The sequence below is a fragment of the Cervus canadensis genome, chromosome 16 (assembly GCF_019320065.1).
Source record: "Cervus canadensis isolate Bull #8, Minnesota chromosome 16, ASM1932006v1, whole genome shotgun sequence".
In the NCBI taxonomy this organism is placed as follows: Eukaryota; Metazoa; Chordata; class Mammalia; order Artiodactyla; family Cervidae; genus Cervus; species Cervus canadensis.
This window is the reverse complement of record NC_057401.1, coordinates 56,380,915-56,396,277: the sequence shown is the minus strand read 5'-3', so window position 1 is coordinate 56,396,277 and position 15,363 is coordinate 56,380,915. Positions and strand designations below refer to the sequence as shown.

At 59.9% G+C, this 15,363-nt stretch overlaps 1 protein-coding gene across 2 annotated transcripts in view; it reads left to right on the top strand.

Annotated features, from left to right (window-relative positions):
• The window catches only part of SLC9A3 (solute carrier family 9 member A3), a 38,671-nt gene extending 26,586 nt beyond the window's left edge, over window positions 1–12,085 (top strand). The window contains exons 5-17 of one of the 2 annotated variants that reach the window (XM_043489059.1): window positions 220–397; window positions 910–1,130; window positions 2,683–2,885; window positions 3,330–3,419; window positions 3,503–3,573; window positions 4,339–4,468; window positions 5,493–5,608; window positions 6,041–6,170; window positions 6,356–6,532; window positions 6,660–6,732; window positions 7,137–7,247; window positions 7,529–7,772; window positions 8,973–12,085. In XM_043489059.1, coding sequence (XP_043344994.1) covers window positions 220–397; window positions 910–1,130; window positions 2,683–2,885; window positions 3,330–3,419; window positions 3,503–3,573; window positions 4,339–4,468; window positions 5,493–5,608; window positions 6,041–6,170; window positions 6,356–6,532; window positions 6,660–6,732; window positions 7,137–7,247; window positions 7,529–7,772; window positions 8,973–8,976 — 1,748 coding nt within the window. In that variant the 3' untranslated portion in view covers window positions 8,977–12,085. Of the gene's footprint in view, window positions 1–219; window positions 398–909; window positions 1,131–2,682; window positions 2,886–3,329; window positions 3,420–3,502; window positions 3,574–4,338; window positions 4,469–5,492; window positions 5,609–6,040; window positions 6,171–6,355; window positions 6,533–6,659; window positions 6,733–7,136; window positions 7,248–7,528; window positions 7,777–8,972 lie in introns of those variants that run through there. The other variant, XM_043489060.1, reaches the window with a different exon arrangement.
• Window positions 12,086–15,363: the final 3,278 nt, after the last annotated feature.

The following is a 15,363-nucleotide window of genomic DNA, read 5'->3' as shown; positions in this document are numbered from 1 at the left end:
CGCGGCGGGGCAGCCAGGCCTCCCTTGATGCAGTGCTCTCCCCTCCCTGTGGAGGCCAGAGCCTCTGTCCGCCTAGAGAATCAGCCTCTTGTTTGCCGAGCTGCTAGTGCCTCTGGGGTCACCCGGGACCTCAATGGGGAACGGTCAGTCAGGCCAGCTCGCCCACGCCGCGGCCACAGAGGGCCGCTCAGAGGCCAGTGGCACTCCTTGTCCTTGCAGTGTCCTTCTTCGTGGTGAGCCTGGGGGGCACGTTGGTGGGTATCGTGTTTGCCTTCCTGCTCTCCCTGGTGACACGCTTCACCAAGCGCGTGCGCATCATCGAGCCCGGCTTCGTGTTTGTCCTCTCCTACCTGTCCTACCTCACGTCCGAGATGCTGTCCCTGTCGGCCATCCTGGCGTGAGTGCCCCCTTGCTGGTGGCTCACTCACCAGCCCCCGCGCGCCCGGCGGACCCGCCCAGGGGAGGCCTGGCACTTCGGGCGGGGCGGGAACTCGCTATGGGGGAGAAGAATTTGATCTATTTAGTCTTTTAATTAAGGAGTTGGCGTCTCACAGAGCTGCCCAGGGGCTGCAGCGCCTGCTCTGTCCCCATGCAGCCGTTCCCAGGGCTCTGACCCTCAGAGCTGCCTCCTCAGTGTGTGGCCAGAAACCAAGGCAGCCCCCTCTCCTCCAGTGTGGGACCCAGGCCCCCAGAAGCCCACAGACAGTGTCAGGGTAGCCAGCCCAGGGCACCAAGCCCCCAGAAGGAGCCCTGTGCTCACAAAGAGTGCTGATGAGTAGCGGGGGATGCTTGCCCAGGATGCAGAGGCTCCAAGGTGCTGCCTTCCAGGAGACAGGCTTGAGCCCCACGGGGTCTGGTGGGAGCTGAGCCCTGGCCTGAGCCCTCATGGTGGGCTGTCCTGTGTGCCAGCATCACCTTCTGTGGCATCTGCTGCCAGAAGTACGTAAAGGCCAACATCTCGGAACAGTCAGCCACCACAGTGCGCTACACCATGAAGATGCTGGCCAGCGGGGCCGAGACCATCATTTTCATGTTCCTGGGCATCTCGGCTGTGGACCCTCTCATCTGGAAGTGGAACACAGCCTTCGTGCTCCTGACACTGCTCTTCATCTCCGTGTACAGGGCCATAGGTGAGGGTGTGGGGAGCATGGGGGGTGACACAAGGACAATGTGGAATTATGGGGGGATGATGATGACGGGCAGATGAGGGGACAATGGAGGATGATGGGGGTGGTGGGGATGATGAGGGGGATGGGGATGAGGGGATGATGGGGATGAGGGGGATGAGGGGACAATGGAGGATGATGGGGATGAGGGGGATGATGGGGATGGGGGGATAAGGGGGATGAGGGGGAACAAGGGGATGATGGAGGGTGATGGGGATGAGGAGGATGAGGGGGGATGAGGGGGAACAAGGGGAGGATGGAGGGTGATGGGGTGGTGGGGACTATGGGGGATGAGGGGATGAGAGGGAATGAGGGGATGATGGAGGATGATGGGGTGGTGGGGATGATGGGGATAAAGGGGAATGAGAGGACAATGGAGGATGATAGAGGTAGTGGGGATGATGGGGATGAGGGGGATGAGGGGGCAGTGGGGACGATGGGGGATGACGGGGATGAGGGGATGATAGAGGATGATGGGGATGAGGGGGATGATGGGGATGGGGGGTGATGGGGATGAGGGGGGATGAGGACAATGGAGGATGATGGGGATGAGGGGGGTGATGGGGATGAGGGGGATGAGAGGATGATGGAGAATGATGGGGATGAGCGGACAATGGAGGGTGACGGGGATGAGGATGGAGGATGATGGGGATGAGGGGATGATGGAGAGTGATGTGGATGAGGAGGGCTGAGGGGATGGTGCAGGATGACAGAGGGGTGAGGGGACATAGTCAGCCAACAGCAGGGATTGGCCGCAGGGAGTCTGAAGAACCAGGGACACACATTGGCCCCTGGCCACCAGCCCTATAGCACAGTGAATGACAGGTTCAAGAGACCTTGGGGAACCTAAGGCTGGCCAGGACATTGGTCACCCTCAGTGAAGGGACAGGCCTTCTCACAGCCTTATAGCCTCATTACTGAAATAAGACGACCTTGAGGTACATGTGGAAGGTTCCAGAAGCCAGGGGAACCCATGTGGCTTCCCACTGACTTACTTTGGATGTGGTCACTTGGGGACACCATCAGTCACTATGGCACTTGAGAGGCAGGAGCCCCTGGGGCCCCACCTAGCCCTGGTCACTGGTCCCTGGTGTGCAGTGCTGACCCAGGGCTGGGGAGGGGAGAAGGCAGTTGGGTGATCCCCACCTGCTCTGCCTGTAGTCACTGGACTGAGGGCTCAGGGAAACAGAGGCCCTGCGGTTGGGTGGCATCTTGTCCTGGAGCTGCTGGGCAGTCATGTGTGGTCACACTGAGACTTGGGAATTTCCAGAGCGGCTGGAGCACAGCTTGGGGGTGCAGAGGCAGGCAGGGGCCCAGAGAGCTCCAAAGAGGACTAGGGACCTGTGGGCGGGGCTACAGTGGTGCTCCTGGTCCCGCTCTCTAGCTCGCTTGCTTGCTCGTGGGAGGAGGCAGTTTCCCAGTGTGACTCCTCCCCCACTGCGGCTGCAAGGGGTGCTGGCAGGGACAGAGGGGCTGCATCTCCCCCCAACTGCTGAGTGCACGCTGCACCCCACAGGGGTCATCCTGCAGACCTGGATTCTGAATCGGTACCGGATGGTGCAGCTGGAGATCATAGACCAGGTGGTCATGTCCTATGGTGGCCTCCGAGGAGCTGTGGCTTACGCCCTGGTGGTCCTCCTGGACGAGAACAAGGTCAAGGAGAAGAACCTGTTTGTCAGCACCACCATCATCGTCATCTTCTTCACCGTCATCTTCCAGGTACGGGTGGTGGAGGGGCCTCACCCTCCCAGGCGCCAGGCCTAACTGGGTTGATAATTTTAGTAACTAGGTGCAGTTTAGTAGGTTTTCATGTGGCCCCACAAGGGGTGCTGCACGATTTGGCCTAGAAACCTCCTTCCTTGGCTGTTGCTGGTTAACAAAGCCCCAGTTAATGTTTCATTGACCAGGAAAGAAAGGGCCCTGCTTTGCCTGGCTCTTGGATACTCTAAGGAGCTGGCCAGGGGTGTCCAAGGATGTCCAGTGACCTGCAGGTGGCAGGGCCTCCTCTGCCGGGAGGTGGGCACAGATGACCTGGGTCCTGGCCAAGGGGTGGCCCCTTCTGCCCCACTGGGGTAGGTGGGCTCAGGATCAGTGGGCCACAGTGGGGTGTGGGTCTGGGGTGAGGCCTGGCCCAGCCTCAGGGTCAGGGTGCCTATCTTCCAGGGCCTGACCATCAAGCCCCTGGTGCAGTGGCTGAAGGTGAAGAGAAGTGAACAGCGAGATCCCAAGCTCAACGAGAAGCTGCACGGCCGGGTAGGGGGACGGGCCAAGGGAGGAGGGAGGAGGAGGAAGGGGCCGTCCAGGTGACGCTGACCCACTTGCCTCTCCTCCCAAAGGCTTTTGACCACATCCTCTCGGCCATCGAGGACATATCAGGGCAAATCGGACACAATTATCTGAGAGATAAGTGAGTGGCTGCAGTGGCCCCTGACAAACTGAAACAGGAAAATTCAGAGGCACGTTCATTTCAGTTGTTAGTCCCCTTCTTCTTTAACCAGCGACTGTAGGACCCACAAGCTATAGAGTGACTCTCTGGCATCACCGTGACCCTTCCCCACTGAGCCCCAGTGACCTCAGAATACTGCCCTCGGAGGACCCAGAGCCACTCACCACCTTGTTCAGGTCCCTGCTTCTCCCCTCCTGCCCCTGGAGGCCCCCCAAGCCCCTTCTCCTAGAATACTTCTGCTTCTCCTCCTGGGACCCCCCCCTTCCGCCTTCCTGCCCCTGAAGCCCCTTAAGCCCCTTCTCCTAGAATCCTCCTACTTCTCCTCCTGGGACCCCCTTCCCCCTTTTAAATCCCCTCCTCCTTCTGGAATCCCCCTCCTCCCCCCATCTTCCTAGAGGGTTATGCAGTTAGAGGAAATCTGCATGACCGCATTACAGGAGAAGGTTAAGTCCACTTTCACGCACGCACCATGACTCTGCCGTCGGACAGGAAGGTAGAGCGGCCACAGGGCTGTGAGGCAGCGTTCAGCGGCACATGGAGGGTCATCTCTTTCACTTCAAAGCTCGCCTGTGTGGCTGTCACAGTAAATGGAAACTGAGTGTCCCGTCCAGTGGCTACACGCTGTGTCCATCGCAAGTCTGGATGTTCCCAGGGTTCCATCCCGGGGCTTCACCCAGACCCCGCCAAGTGCTGACCACTGTTGGTTTGACCCACCCGTCCTCGCAGGTGGTCCAATTTTGATAGGAAATTCCTCAGCAAAATCCTCATGAGAAGGTCGGCTCAGAAGTCTCGAGATCGGATTCTGAACGTTTTCCACGAGCTCAACTTGAAGGATGCCATCAGCTACGTAGCCGAGGTACTAGCCGTCTTGTCTGCTCTTTTGTAGGAGTGTGGGGAGAGGAGGGCAAGAGGCGAGACAGACCCGCATGTGGACAGTGCTGGGTCTGCACACTGAGGCTTGGGCTGAGGTAGGGGCAGCTGGTGGGCGACACACGGTCTTCTCGCTGCCTCAGCCGCGGTTCACCTGAGCTCACGGGCCCTCAGGCACCCTGAAAGTGGGGTTCACCACAGCTCCAGCTCTGCGGTGCTGGGTGTGAGGTCACAGACCCCAGTGAACACAAGCTCCAGGCTCCAGCCAGGGCAAGGCCATGAGCGGAAGGCCTGTCTTCTGCACCTCCGACCAGCTGAGGAAGTTCAGAGCAGGAATCCCGGCCCCTCTGACCGCGAGCCTTTGAGGCCTCGCTGCCTCCCTGGGGCTGGGAAGGTGGGTGGTGACCCCTGCTGGCTGCATCCTCTCCTGGGGACCCTCTCTGGCCCCCAGTCCCCACTGGTGACAGGCTCCCAGCAGGGCACCAGCCTCCCTTCCCCTCGCTGCCTGCCACCGTGGTGCCTATGACGCAGGCCTGTGGGCTCCTCTGCACTGCGGTTGTGCCTGTGAGCAACGCCCACAGCACCAGCTCTGCCATAGCAGGTTGGCCCCCACCCAGCTGCCCTTCCCAGCTCCAACCTCTCCCCAGAGGGCCAGCTGCTCTAGGGCACCTCACTCGGCAGTGTGACCTCCATGCCTGTGGACTCTGTTCTGCCTGGTTTTCGTCTGACTCTGGAGGCTGGGGTTTCTCTTCTGGGGAAAACTAGGGCAGCTGGTTTGGAGCCCCCGTGGGGACAGGGCCTCTTCCCCCATCCCGTGGGGTTTCCCCACGCTCCCCGAGGCACCAGGTCCTTTGCACAAGCCTCTGTGAGCCTCCCAGCTCCCAGCGGGGCCTCCACCGTGGTTTCTGGGGTCTTGGCTCTCCCAGGTGCCTCGGGGTCAGTGCACAGCACCCCGGGGCATGGCTCCCTGGGGCCAGGCCATTGACTGACAAGGCCACCTCCTCCTGCAGGGAGAGCGCCGTGGGTCCCTGGCCTTCATCCGTTCCCCCAGCACGGACAACATGGTCAATGTGGACTTCAGCACCCCACGCCCCTCCACTGTGGAGGCCTCCGTCTCCTACCTCCTGTAGGTCCCCAGGGCTGCTGTGGGCCAAGCTCTCCCCAGGCTCCCTGTGGCCTGCCACAGGCATGGCCAGTGGGCCTTTTGGGGCTGCCCAAATGGGAAACAGGGCCAGAGCTGATGGCGTCTATCACCTGTCGTGTCGGTCGGCTGGCTGGAGTGAGGCAGTGAGCCAGGGTCCAGCAGCCCGCTTAAGGAGCGCCCCCTCCCCCACCACCAGAGACAGGGGCACTGGTCCCCGATTCCAGGCCTCCAGCCTCTGCCCTGCTAGTGCAGGGCGGTTCTGGGCATCACTGCTCGGGCTTTGGAAGGGCAGGCGCACTGTGGGGTCAGTCTTAAACAAGAGGCGGAGAAGGTCTTACCGGGACGACCCAGGCCCCAGGGGTGCAGGTGGGAGGGCAGGTGGTCATGCCCACTTGCTCACCGAGGCCCCTGCAGGAGGGAGAACGTTAGCGCCGTGCGCCTGGACATGCAGTCCCTGGAGCAGCGGCGGCAGAGCATCCGGGATGCAGAGGACATGATCACCCACCACACGCTGCAGCAGTACCTGTACAAGCCCCGGCAGGAGGTGGGTGCACCCTTGCCAGAGCTGGCGCCCCATCCATCCTGCCCCAGGGCAAAGCACATCCCTACTTAGTGCAGGTTGCTCCTGGGAAGGTGGGGGTTCAGGCCCGCATCCGGAGGCAGCCCAGGCCCTGTGGACACGACCAGCTAACCCTAACCACCCCGCCCACCCCCCGTCAACCCCCACAGTACAAACATCTCTACAGCCGGCACGGGCTGACCGCGGATGAGGACGAGAAGCAGGACACCGAGATCTTCCACAGGACCATGCGGAAGCGCCTGGAGTCCTTCAAGTCGGCCAAGCTGGGGATCAACCCCCACAAGAAGGCTGCTAAGCTGCTCAAGAGGGAGCGCGCCCAGAAGCGGGTGAGAGGGCACACTCGGGCAGGCCCCACTGAGGGGGCACCCCGGCCACAGGGCAGAGGCCTCCCTGGGGTTGACAGGCGGATCAGGCGGGACCCAGAGCTGTGAGCGGTTTCCTTCTGCTCCTCAGAGAAACAGCAGCATTCCCAATGGGAAACTGCCAATGGTGAGCTCCCTGCAGGACTTCACCATCAAGGAGAAAGGTAGGCTGGGCCATGGCTGGACGTTGGTCAGCAGGAGCTGAGGGGCGCCTGAGGGCAGCCGGGTGCAGATGACTGTCCTTCCAGGAAACCCGCCCCCTCGGCACCAGGGCCCTCCTCACAGGCTGCAGCCACTCTAGGGGCAGGGCTGCGACCTGGGCTTCCCAACCTCTTCCTCTGTGACCCGCCCCCCCTCAAGAAGACAGAGTGTGGTCCTCTCTGCCCAACCCCATGCTGGTGTGGCCAGGTGGGCACCACGGTCTACTGAGCTGCCTAGAGGCTGCTAAGTGGGGGCGGCAGACATGAGGACACCGCCGTGAGCGGTCTGGGGCAGTTGGTCAAGGGCTCAGATGAGGTCATCTGCGCCTCCAGCCTGTCCCCTTACACTGTCCCTTCCCTGTCACCAGATTTGGAACTCTCAGACACTGAGGAAGCCCCCAACTATGATGCTGAGATGAGTGGGGGGATCGAGTTCCTGGCAAACATCGCGCAGGACACAGCGACAGACTCCCCCTCAGGTGAGGGGGACGGCCCTCCACTACCCACAGGTGATCCCTGGCGGGAGGCCCAGGCGGTGGAGCGCGGTTCACGCGGCCGCGCAAGTGCGGGCACAGGCGGAGGCTTCCGCTCTGAGAGGCGAGCGAGAGCCGGCGCAGGGCCGGAACCCCAGAGGCCCGAGACCTTCCAGGTGACCTTCCGTGTGGCCGAGGACGAGCTGCTGTCTGACCCAGGGCCGCTGCCTCCCTCTCTGCCCTTCCGGTGAGCGAGGGAAGCTGACGACCGCCGCCCTCTCTCCTAGGAATTGACAACCCCGCGTTTTCCCCGGAGGAGAGCCCCGGCATCCTCTCTGGGGTGCCGCCCTGGCTGTGTCCCGGGGAGGCGGTGGTGCCCTCCCAGAGGGCCCGCCTGCAGATCCCCCACTCCCCCGGCAACTTCCACCGCCTGGCGCCCTTCCGCCTCAGCGGCAAGTCCGTGGACTCGTTCCTGCTGGCCGACGGCCCCGAGGAGCAGCCGCATGCCGCCCCGCCCGAGTCCACACACATGTAACTGGCCCGTCGGCCCCCGCTCAGTCCCCCGCTCCTCTCGGCGCTGCCTCAGCCCAGCGCGTCGCTCTCTATCTCAGCTGCCGCCTCCGCCTCACTCTGCTCTCACCAGCCTCAGCCTCTCTTCCAGCCGCGCTTCTTTCTTCAGGCGCATCTGACTTCCTGCTTCTCCCGCGTGCGGGGGGAGGGGCGGGTCCCGTTGAGTGAGGGTGTGAGGGTCTGCGCTGTGTGAGGGTCCCCGCTGTGTGAGGGTTCCGCTGAGTGAGGGTCCCGCGGAGTGAGGGTCCGCTGAATGAGAGTCCCGCTGTGTGAGGGTGTGAGGGTCCCCGCTGTGTGAGGGTCCCCGCTGAGTGAGGGTGTGAGGGTCCCGCTGAATGAGGGTCCCGCTGTGAGAGGGTCCCCGCTGAGGGCCCCCGCTGAGTGAGGGTGTGAGGGTCCCGCGGAGTGAGGGTCCGCTGAATGAGGGTCCCGCTGTGTGAGGGCCCCGCTGGGTGAGGGTGCCAGGGTCCCCGCTGTGGGAGGGTCCCCACTGAGTGAGAGTGTGAGGGTCCAGCTGTGTGAGGGTCCCCGCTGTGTGAGGGTGTCGCTGAGTGAGGGTCCCTGCTGTGTGAGTTTCCCCGCTGTGTGAGGGTCCCTGCTGTGTGAGGGTCCCGCTGAGTGAGGGTCCCTGCTGTGTGAAGGTGTGAGGGTCCCGCTGCGTGAGGGTCCCGCTGAGTTAGGCTGTGAGGTGTGAGGGTCCCTGCTGTGTGAGGGTGTGAGGGTCCCGCTGTGTGAGGCTGTGAGGTGTGAGGGTCCCTGCTGTGTGAGGGTGTGAGGGTCCCGCTGTGTGAGGCTGTGAGGTGTGAGGGTCCCGTTGTATGAGGGTCGCCTGTTCCGGGCTGTCGGTTAGGAGAGCGCCGGCTCAGCGACCTTGGCACCGAAGGGCACGAGCTTTTCTCCCTCAAGGCCCGCGGCCCCGGAAAGCCCGCAGGAAGCGGGTTCGGCAGACACCCTCACTCGGAGGGCAGTGCAGTGGGCGGGGCAGGGAGGGGTCCCCGAGGCCCGCAGGCGCCCGCGAGACCGCAAGAGCTGGCGCCCGTCTTCTTCCCGCGGCTTCGCCTCAGGGCCTCGCACCGGACTTGGGCCTGGGACGTGACCCCGGCTTCCTGCCTAGGCGGAGGGCGCCGCGCCGCCCCGCGCTTACGCCGGCTCCTCCCGCAGGTGACACCGGCTCCGACGCTCCGCTGACCGGACGCTCGTCCCCGCCCGCTGTCGAGAAGCCCCCGCGCGCGCGCGCCCCAAGCCCGGCCCCGCCCAGCCCCGCGCAGGCCCCGCCCACCCCGCGAAGCCCCGGGCCCGCGGCACCGCTCGAGCCCGATCCCGCGGCGGGGCCCGCGCAGGGGGCGGGGCCGGAGCGCCGCGGGCTGCTGGGCGCGCACGCGCGGTCGGCGGCGGCGCGCCGCGTACACAGCCGGCGCTCGTTCCAGCGGCCTCGCGCGCGCCGCCGCCCGGCGCTGCTCAAGCTGGCGTCGCTGCCGCCGTCGTGCCACGCGCCGCCCCACTCTCTGGAGCAGGAGGAGACGCCTCTGTGACTGCCGCCCCCCACCCCCCACCGAGGTCTGCAGGCTTGACGTCGCCCCTGGGGGGCTCCACTCCGCCTCGGCCGCGCCTCACGAGGGGCTCCACTCCGCCTCGGCCGCGCCTCACGAGGGGCTCCACTCCGCCACGGCCGCGCCCCTGGGTGTCTCTGCCCCCATCACAGCCGCGCCCCCGGAGTTCTCCACTCCGCCACGGCCGCGACTCCCGGGGGGCTCCACTCCGCCACGGCCGCGCCCCCGGGGGGTTCCACTCCGCCACGGCCGCGCCCCCGGGGGGCTCCACTCCGCCACGGTTGCGCCCCCGGGGGGCTCCACTCTGCCACGGTTGCGCCCCCCGGGGGGCTCTGCCCCCATCACCCTAGGATCTGCACCCATTACCTCGCCCCAGGGGATGACCTCGACCCTCACGACCTCGCCTCTTAGGGGTCTCCACCTGCCCCTCCCAGCCGAGCCACCGTCACTGCCCGCCCCCATGCATGGTCTCCACCCCGGCCACAGCTGCCCATCCGGGGGTCTGCTCGCATGGCCATATTTTCTTGGGGTCGTGGCCTCAACTCCCAAGGTATCTTCTGGTGACCTGGAGTAGCCCCGGACACTCACCGATCCGGTTAGGTGCTGGGATGCACAGGAGCTGAACTCTTCGGGACCAAATGAGCTGCAAGACGGGAGCCGAGGCATTCCCTGGGGTTCCTTTGGAGAGGCCGCTGTGGGTGGGAAGTGGGCCTTCCCCATCGTCTGGGAGGCTCCGTTGCGGGCCCTCTATTCACCTGTCCTGGATTTGAGCTGAGCCGGCATTTGTGTATTGCCGTTTCCATGGTCACCCCTGACTCAGGGACAGTTTGTTCTTCAGTTCCTGCCACCTGTGTCCATTCTTATCGGCTCTGTTGGGGAAACAGACCCAAACCAGATGAGACTTGCCCACTGTGATACCCACCCAGGCTGGCCTCTCCCAAAGCCCCCTGGACTGTCAGCCCCAGGGTCGGGGGAGCCCTGACCCCAGGGTGGGATGTGACCACTCACCAGGTCTTTGAACCACCTGTCACCTTAGGGACCGTAGGCACGGCTGCAGAAGCATCTTTTGTTTGCTCGTCCTTTTTGTGTTGAGATTCCCAGAGCCTGATGCTTGCTCACCCTGCACAGATCCAGCCTCAGAATGGGGGCCTCTGTGCACCAGGCCCCAAACGTCCCCAAGCCCCTGGTCTGTGGCCTGAGTTGGCCCACCTGATGCTGGACGATGGCCCGGGCTGGGTTAGGGGTTGCAGTGACCCAGTGGGCACGCCCATACAGTCCCAGCAGGTGTGTGGGCATCTGTCAGCAAGCAGTCCTCTTTAGAGTCACAGCTGGTCCTTGGAGACCCCAGGTCTGCTCACCACAGACAGGGGATGAGGGGGATTGGACCCCCACCCCACGCCCACCCCACTGTCAGGGGCTCAGGGATGTGGCCTTGGACAGAGCCCTCAGTCCTCACCTGCTCCTCAGGAGGGTTTGCGAGGCAGTCAAGGAGCAGAGGGTCAGGGGCTCCCGGAAGCTTCTGTGAAGCAGCTCAGCCCTGCTCAGGGAATTGTCCGCTGTGCTGTGACCATATCTTCTGTGCGTCCTTGCACCCCCCTCCCCCCGACCATGGCAATTCACAGGGCCCCAGTGGCCCTGGTGGAAAGTCTACACTGCGCTGTTGAGGGAAACGGGGAGCGGCAGGGAGGGTGGCTGTGGCCCTTGTCACCCAGAGATGGACCGTAGGCTGATGCACAGGTCTGCTCACCACTCAAGTTGCTCGCTCAGCTGTCACCAGGACAGGAGTGACGTGGTTTGCAATGCTTGTTCTCACATTCACAGCCACTTTGACCCACTCTGAGCATAAGAGCCAGCCATCATCTGTCCCATAGGCCTGGCGGAAGGCACATTCTCCATCCACTCCTGCAGGGGTGGTTCGTCCGGAGCAGGCGGGCTGGTCCAGGTGCCATAGCCCAGCCATTCAGCATCTCCAGCTGCCTTAACAACTCTCCTGGACCACCGGACCCAGATCTGATTCCTCACTGCAGGGCCAGAGGCTGAGACACCCACTTGACACTGTAGACTAACTAAACTTCTGTGTGACCGACCTCCCCTGGGCCAGCTGTGCCGTGGGCAGCAGGCACTGCCTGTTGTCAACCTGCACAGGCTGAGCAGTGTCCGAGGTTCCAGCGAGACATCCAGCCAGAGAGACTGTGTTTGGTCTGTGACACAGCGTTATAAGCCGTAGTAATGTGGACACATTTCATAAATGAGAATCTGAGCTGTTCTTGTCATTGTAAAACAGAATGTAAACAAAGTCTTATGAATGTATTTCCTTAGGAAAACTTGTAAAATTTTTTATTAGGAAGATTCTTATTTATTTAATACTGAACTTTGGCCAACTTTGTGATATAGACTAAAGTACACAAATTTAGGAGTCATTCTCTCACTTCTACATTTTCTTGAAAATAATTTTAGTGCAGTGCTCAATGAACTATTGATTTCTATTGTTAAAGAGATTTAATGGAGGAATTTCATTGAAACTGGAATGGGAATGTATTTTACATTATGAGTGGTGAAAATTGTGAATGCTGGTTTTGTGAATGTAACCCTGTCAAGCTGTGTGACTCTCATCACGATCACGTGCCTTAAAGCACTGCCAGTGTGCTGTCAGCAGTGTCTGGGAGGAGCCTACCACAGACCCTGCAGCAGCCTGATCAAGTCTATTAAAAATATTTCAAGACACTTTGGGTGAAAACTTTGTTTACAAGTGAGATCACATCAAGGAGGTTTTAAGGGGCCGCCTCTCCTGCAGGCACAGTATTCTGGCACTAAAATTAACATGGATGCGCCTCTGTTTGTGTGTGTGTGTGTGTGTGTGTGTGTGTGTATGAGTGAGGGTCACGTGGATGCATGTGTGTGTGTGCGTGTGTGAGAGGTTCAGGGTTAGTGCAGAGGCTTGAGGGCACAGGCTGAGCACCTGATGTGTGAGTGTGTGTGTGTGTGTGTGTGTGTGTGTGTGTGTGTGTGAGGCTCGGGTCTGGTGCAGAGCCTGCAGGCAGAGCCTGAGCCCTGGATGCGTGTGTGTGGGCGGTTGTCATGTGGATGTGCCTGTGTGTGTGTGAGTGTATGTGTGTGTGTGTGTGTGTGCATGAGGCTCAGAGTTAGTGCAGAGTCTTCAGGCAGAGCCTGAGCCCTGGGAACCTGCCCCCCCACCCCGCCCCCTCCCTGCCCCCACCACAAGCAGAGATGGTGGCCACCAGCACTCTGCCTGCCGGAGTGGGAGGACCAAGCACTTGCCACACCAAAGGGGTCCACAGGGGGCAGGCCTGGGGCTGGAGAGGTAGGTGGGGACAGCTGGGTCCAGAGCTTGGGGGACAAGGCTGGTGGGAAAGACCCTAGTGTGTGCAGTTCAGTTCAATCGCTCAGTCGTTTTGGATTCTTTGCAACCCAGTGGACTGCAGCATGCCAGGCCTCCCTGTCCATCACCTACTCCCGGAGTTTGCTCAAACTCATGTCCATTCAGTCGGTGATGCCATCCACATTCCCTTGTCCTCCCGCCTTCAGTCTTTCCCAGCATCAGGGTCTTTTCCAGTAAGTCAGCCCTTCCCATCAGGTGGCCAAAGTATTGGAGAATTATTGGAGTTTCAGCTTCAGCATCAGTCCTTTCAATGAAAATTCAAGATTGATTTCCTTTAGGATGGACTGGTTAGATCTCCTTGCAATCTCAAGTCTTCTCCAACACCACCCAGTTCAAAAGCATCAATTCTTCAGCGCTCAGCTTTCTTTACAGTCCAACTCTCACATTCATACATGACTACTGGAAAAACCATAGCTCTGACTAGATGGACCTTTGTTGGCAAAGTAATGTTTTTTAATATGCTGTCTACGTTGGTCATAGCTTTTCTTCCAAGGAGCAAGCATCTTTTAATTTCATGGCTGCAGTCACCATCTGAAGTGATTTGGGAGCCCAAGAAAATAAAGTCTGTCACTGTTCCCATTGTTTCCCCACCTATTTGCCATGAAGTGATGGGACTGAATGCCATGATCTTAGTTTTCTGAATGTTGAGTTTTAAGCCAGCTTTTTCCACTCTCCTCTTTCATCAAGAGGCTCTTTAGATCTTCACTTTCTGCCATAAGTGTGGTGTCATGTGCATATCTGAGGTTATTGATATTTCTCCTGGCAATCTTGGTTCCAGCTTGTGTTTCATCCAGCCCAGCATTTCACATGATGTACTCTGCATGTAAGTTAAATAAGCAGGGTGACAATATACAGCCTTGATGTACTCCTTTCCCGATTTGGAACCAGTCCGTTGTTCCAGGTCTGGTTCTAACTGTTGCTTCTTGACCTGCATACAGATTTCTCAGGAGACAAGTAAGGTGGTCTGGTATTCCCATCTCTTGAAGAATTTTCCACAGTTTGTTGTGATCCACACAGTCAAAGGCTTTGGCATAGTCAATAAAGCAGATGTTTTTCTGGAACTGTTTTTTGATGATTCAGCGGATATTGCAAATTTGATCTCTGGTTCCTCTGCCTTTTCTAAATCCAGCTTGAACATGTGGAAGTTCATGGTTCACATACTGTTGAAGCCTGGCTTGGAGAATTTTAAGCATTACTTTACTAGCGTGTGAGATGAGTACAATTGTATGGTAGTTTGAGCATTCCTTGGCATTGCCTTTCTTTAGGATTGGAATGAAAACTGACCTTTTCCAGTCCTGTGGCCAGTGTGGGGAAACCAAGCCCTACACGTCCCAGTGGATCCCAGCCCCCAGGTGGAGCCGCCCGGGGCTGGCAGTCTTCTCCAGTGGGTCATCCTCCAGGGCTCCCTGTCAGATACACCTTTTAATAGTTGAATTTTCTAACTTTATTGTAATTGTGTATTTTCACCTGCATTGAGTCCCAGTTGTGGCACACAGGATCTTTTGCTGCTGCGAGGGCTTAGCTGCTCCGTCGCTTGTGGGATCTTACGTCCCTGACCAGGGACTGAAGCCACATCCCCTGCATTGGAAGGCAGATTCCTAACCACTGGACCACCAGGGAAGTCCCCTGAAATTTTATTGTATAAAGAAACTAGCAATTTGCTGTGTGGCTCAAGAAACTCAAACAGGGGCTCTCTATCAACCTAGAGGGGTGGGGTGGGAGGGAGATGAGAGGGAGTTTCAAAAAGGAGGGGTTATATGTGTACCTAAGGCTGATTCAAGTTGAGGTTTGACAGAAAATGGCAAAATTCTGTAAAGCAATTATCCTTCAATAAAAAATTAAGAAAAAAGGAAACTAGCAAGTCAAAATGTAGGCCATAGACATTCTAAGAGGACTCAGTAAATACAGCCCTTTCCACGTTGGTGGAAAGCAGTCTCCAGCAAGGAAGGGGCTTTTTCCTGAAGCTGCCCCCCACCGCCTGAAACACAACATTGATTGCTGGAGTTGGCAATCAGGACAAGGCGGGACAGGGCTGTGCCCCCTGAGCCCCATAGGCGAGTCCTCCAGCCTCTGGTGGCAGAAGCCTCACCACGACCCCGTCTTTACCAGGCATCACCTTGTCAGGACAGTCATGTCTGCTTAGGGACCCACATCCTCCTCCCACGCAGGAGGGCCCCAGGGCAGCTGGATACCCGTGCTGCCCACCAGCCCTGACTGATGTCCTCAGCGTGGGAAGAAACCCACCCCCGCTTCCAGGCTCTGCCTGTGTCACTAGGGGAGCACGGATCGCATGACGCAGGTGCAGTGGGACAGCATGCCAGGCAGTGCAACAAGCACACGGGGTCAAGAGTCCCTTCTCCTCGGCGTTTTGGAAACCCACTGAATACACCCGAGTCAGACATTTCCTGACTTGAAAGATGTGCTTCCACTGAACAGCAGTGTTTCTACAAAAAATGCCAAGACTCAATGAGTCTCTGAAGCCAGCTCCCAGCGTGGGCCCCAGGTTGCCCACCGTTGAACCCACTTTCTCCAACAGGCACATGGTGCCTGAGCAAGGGGCAGACGCTGGCCTTCAGCACAGGTGCCTGCGGGCCCTGCACTG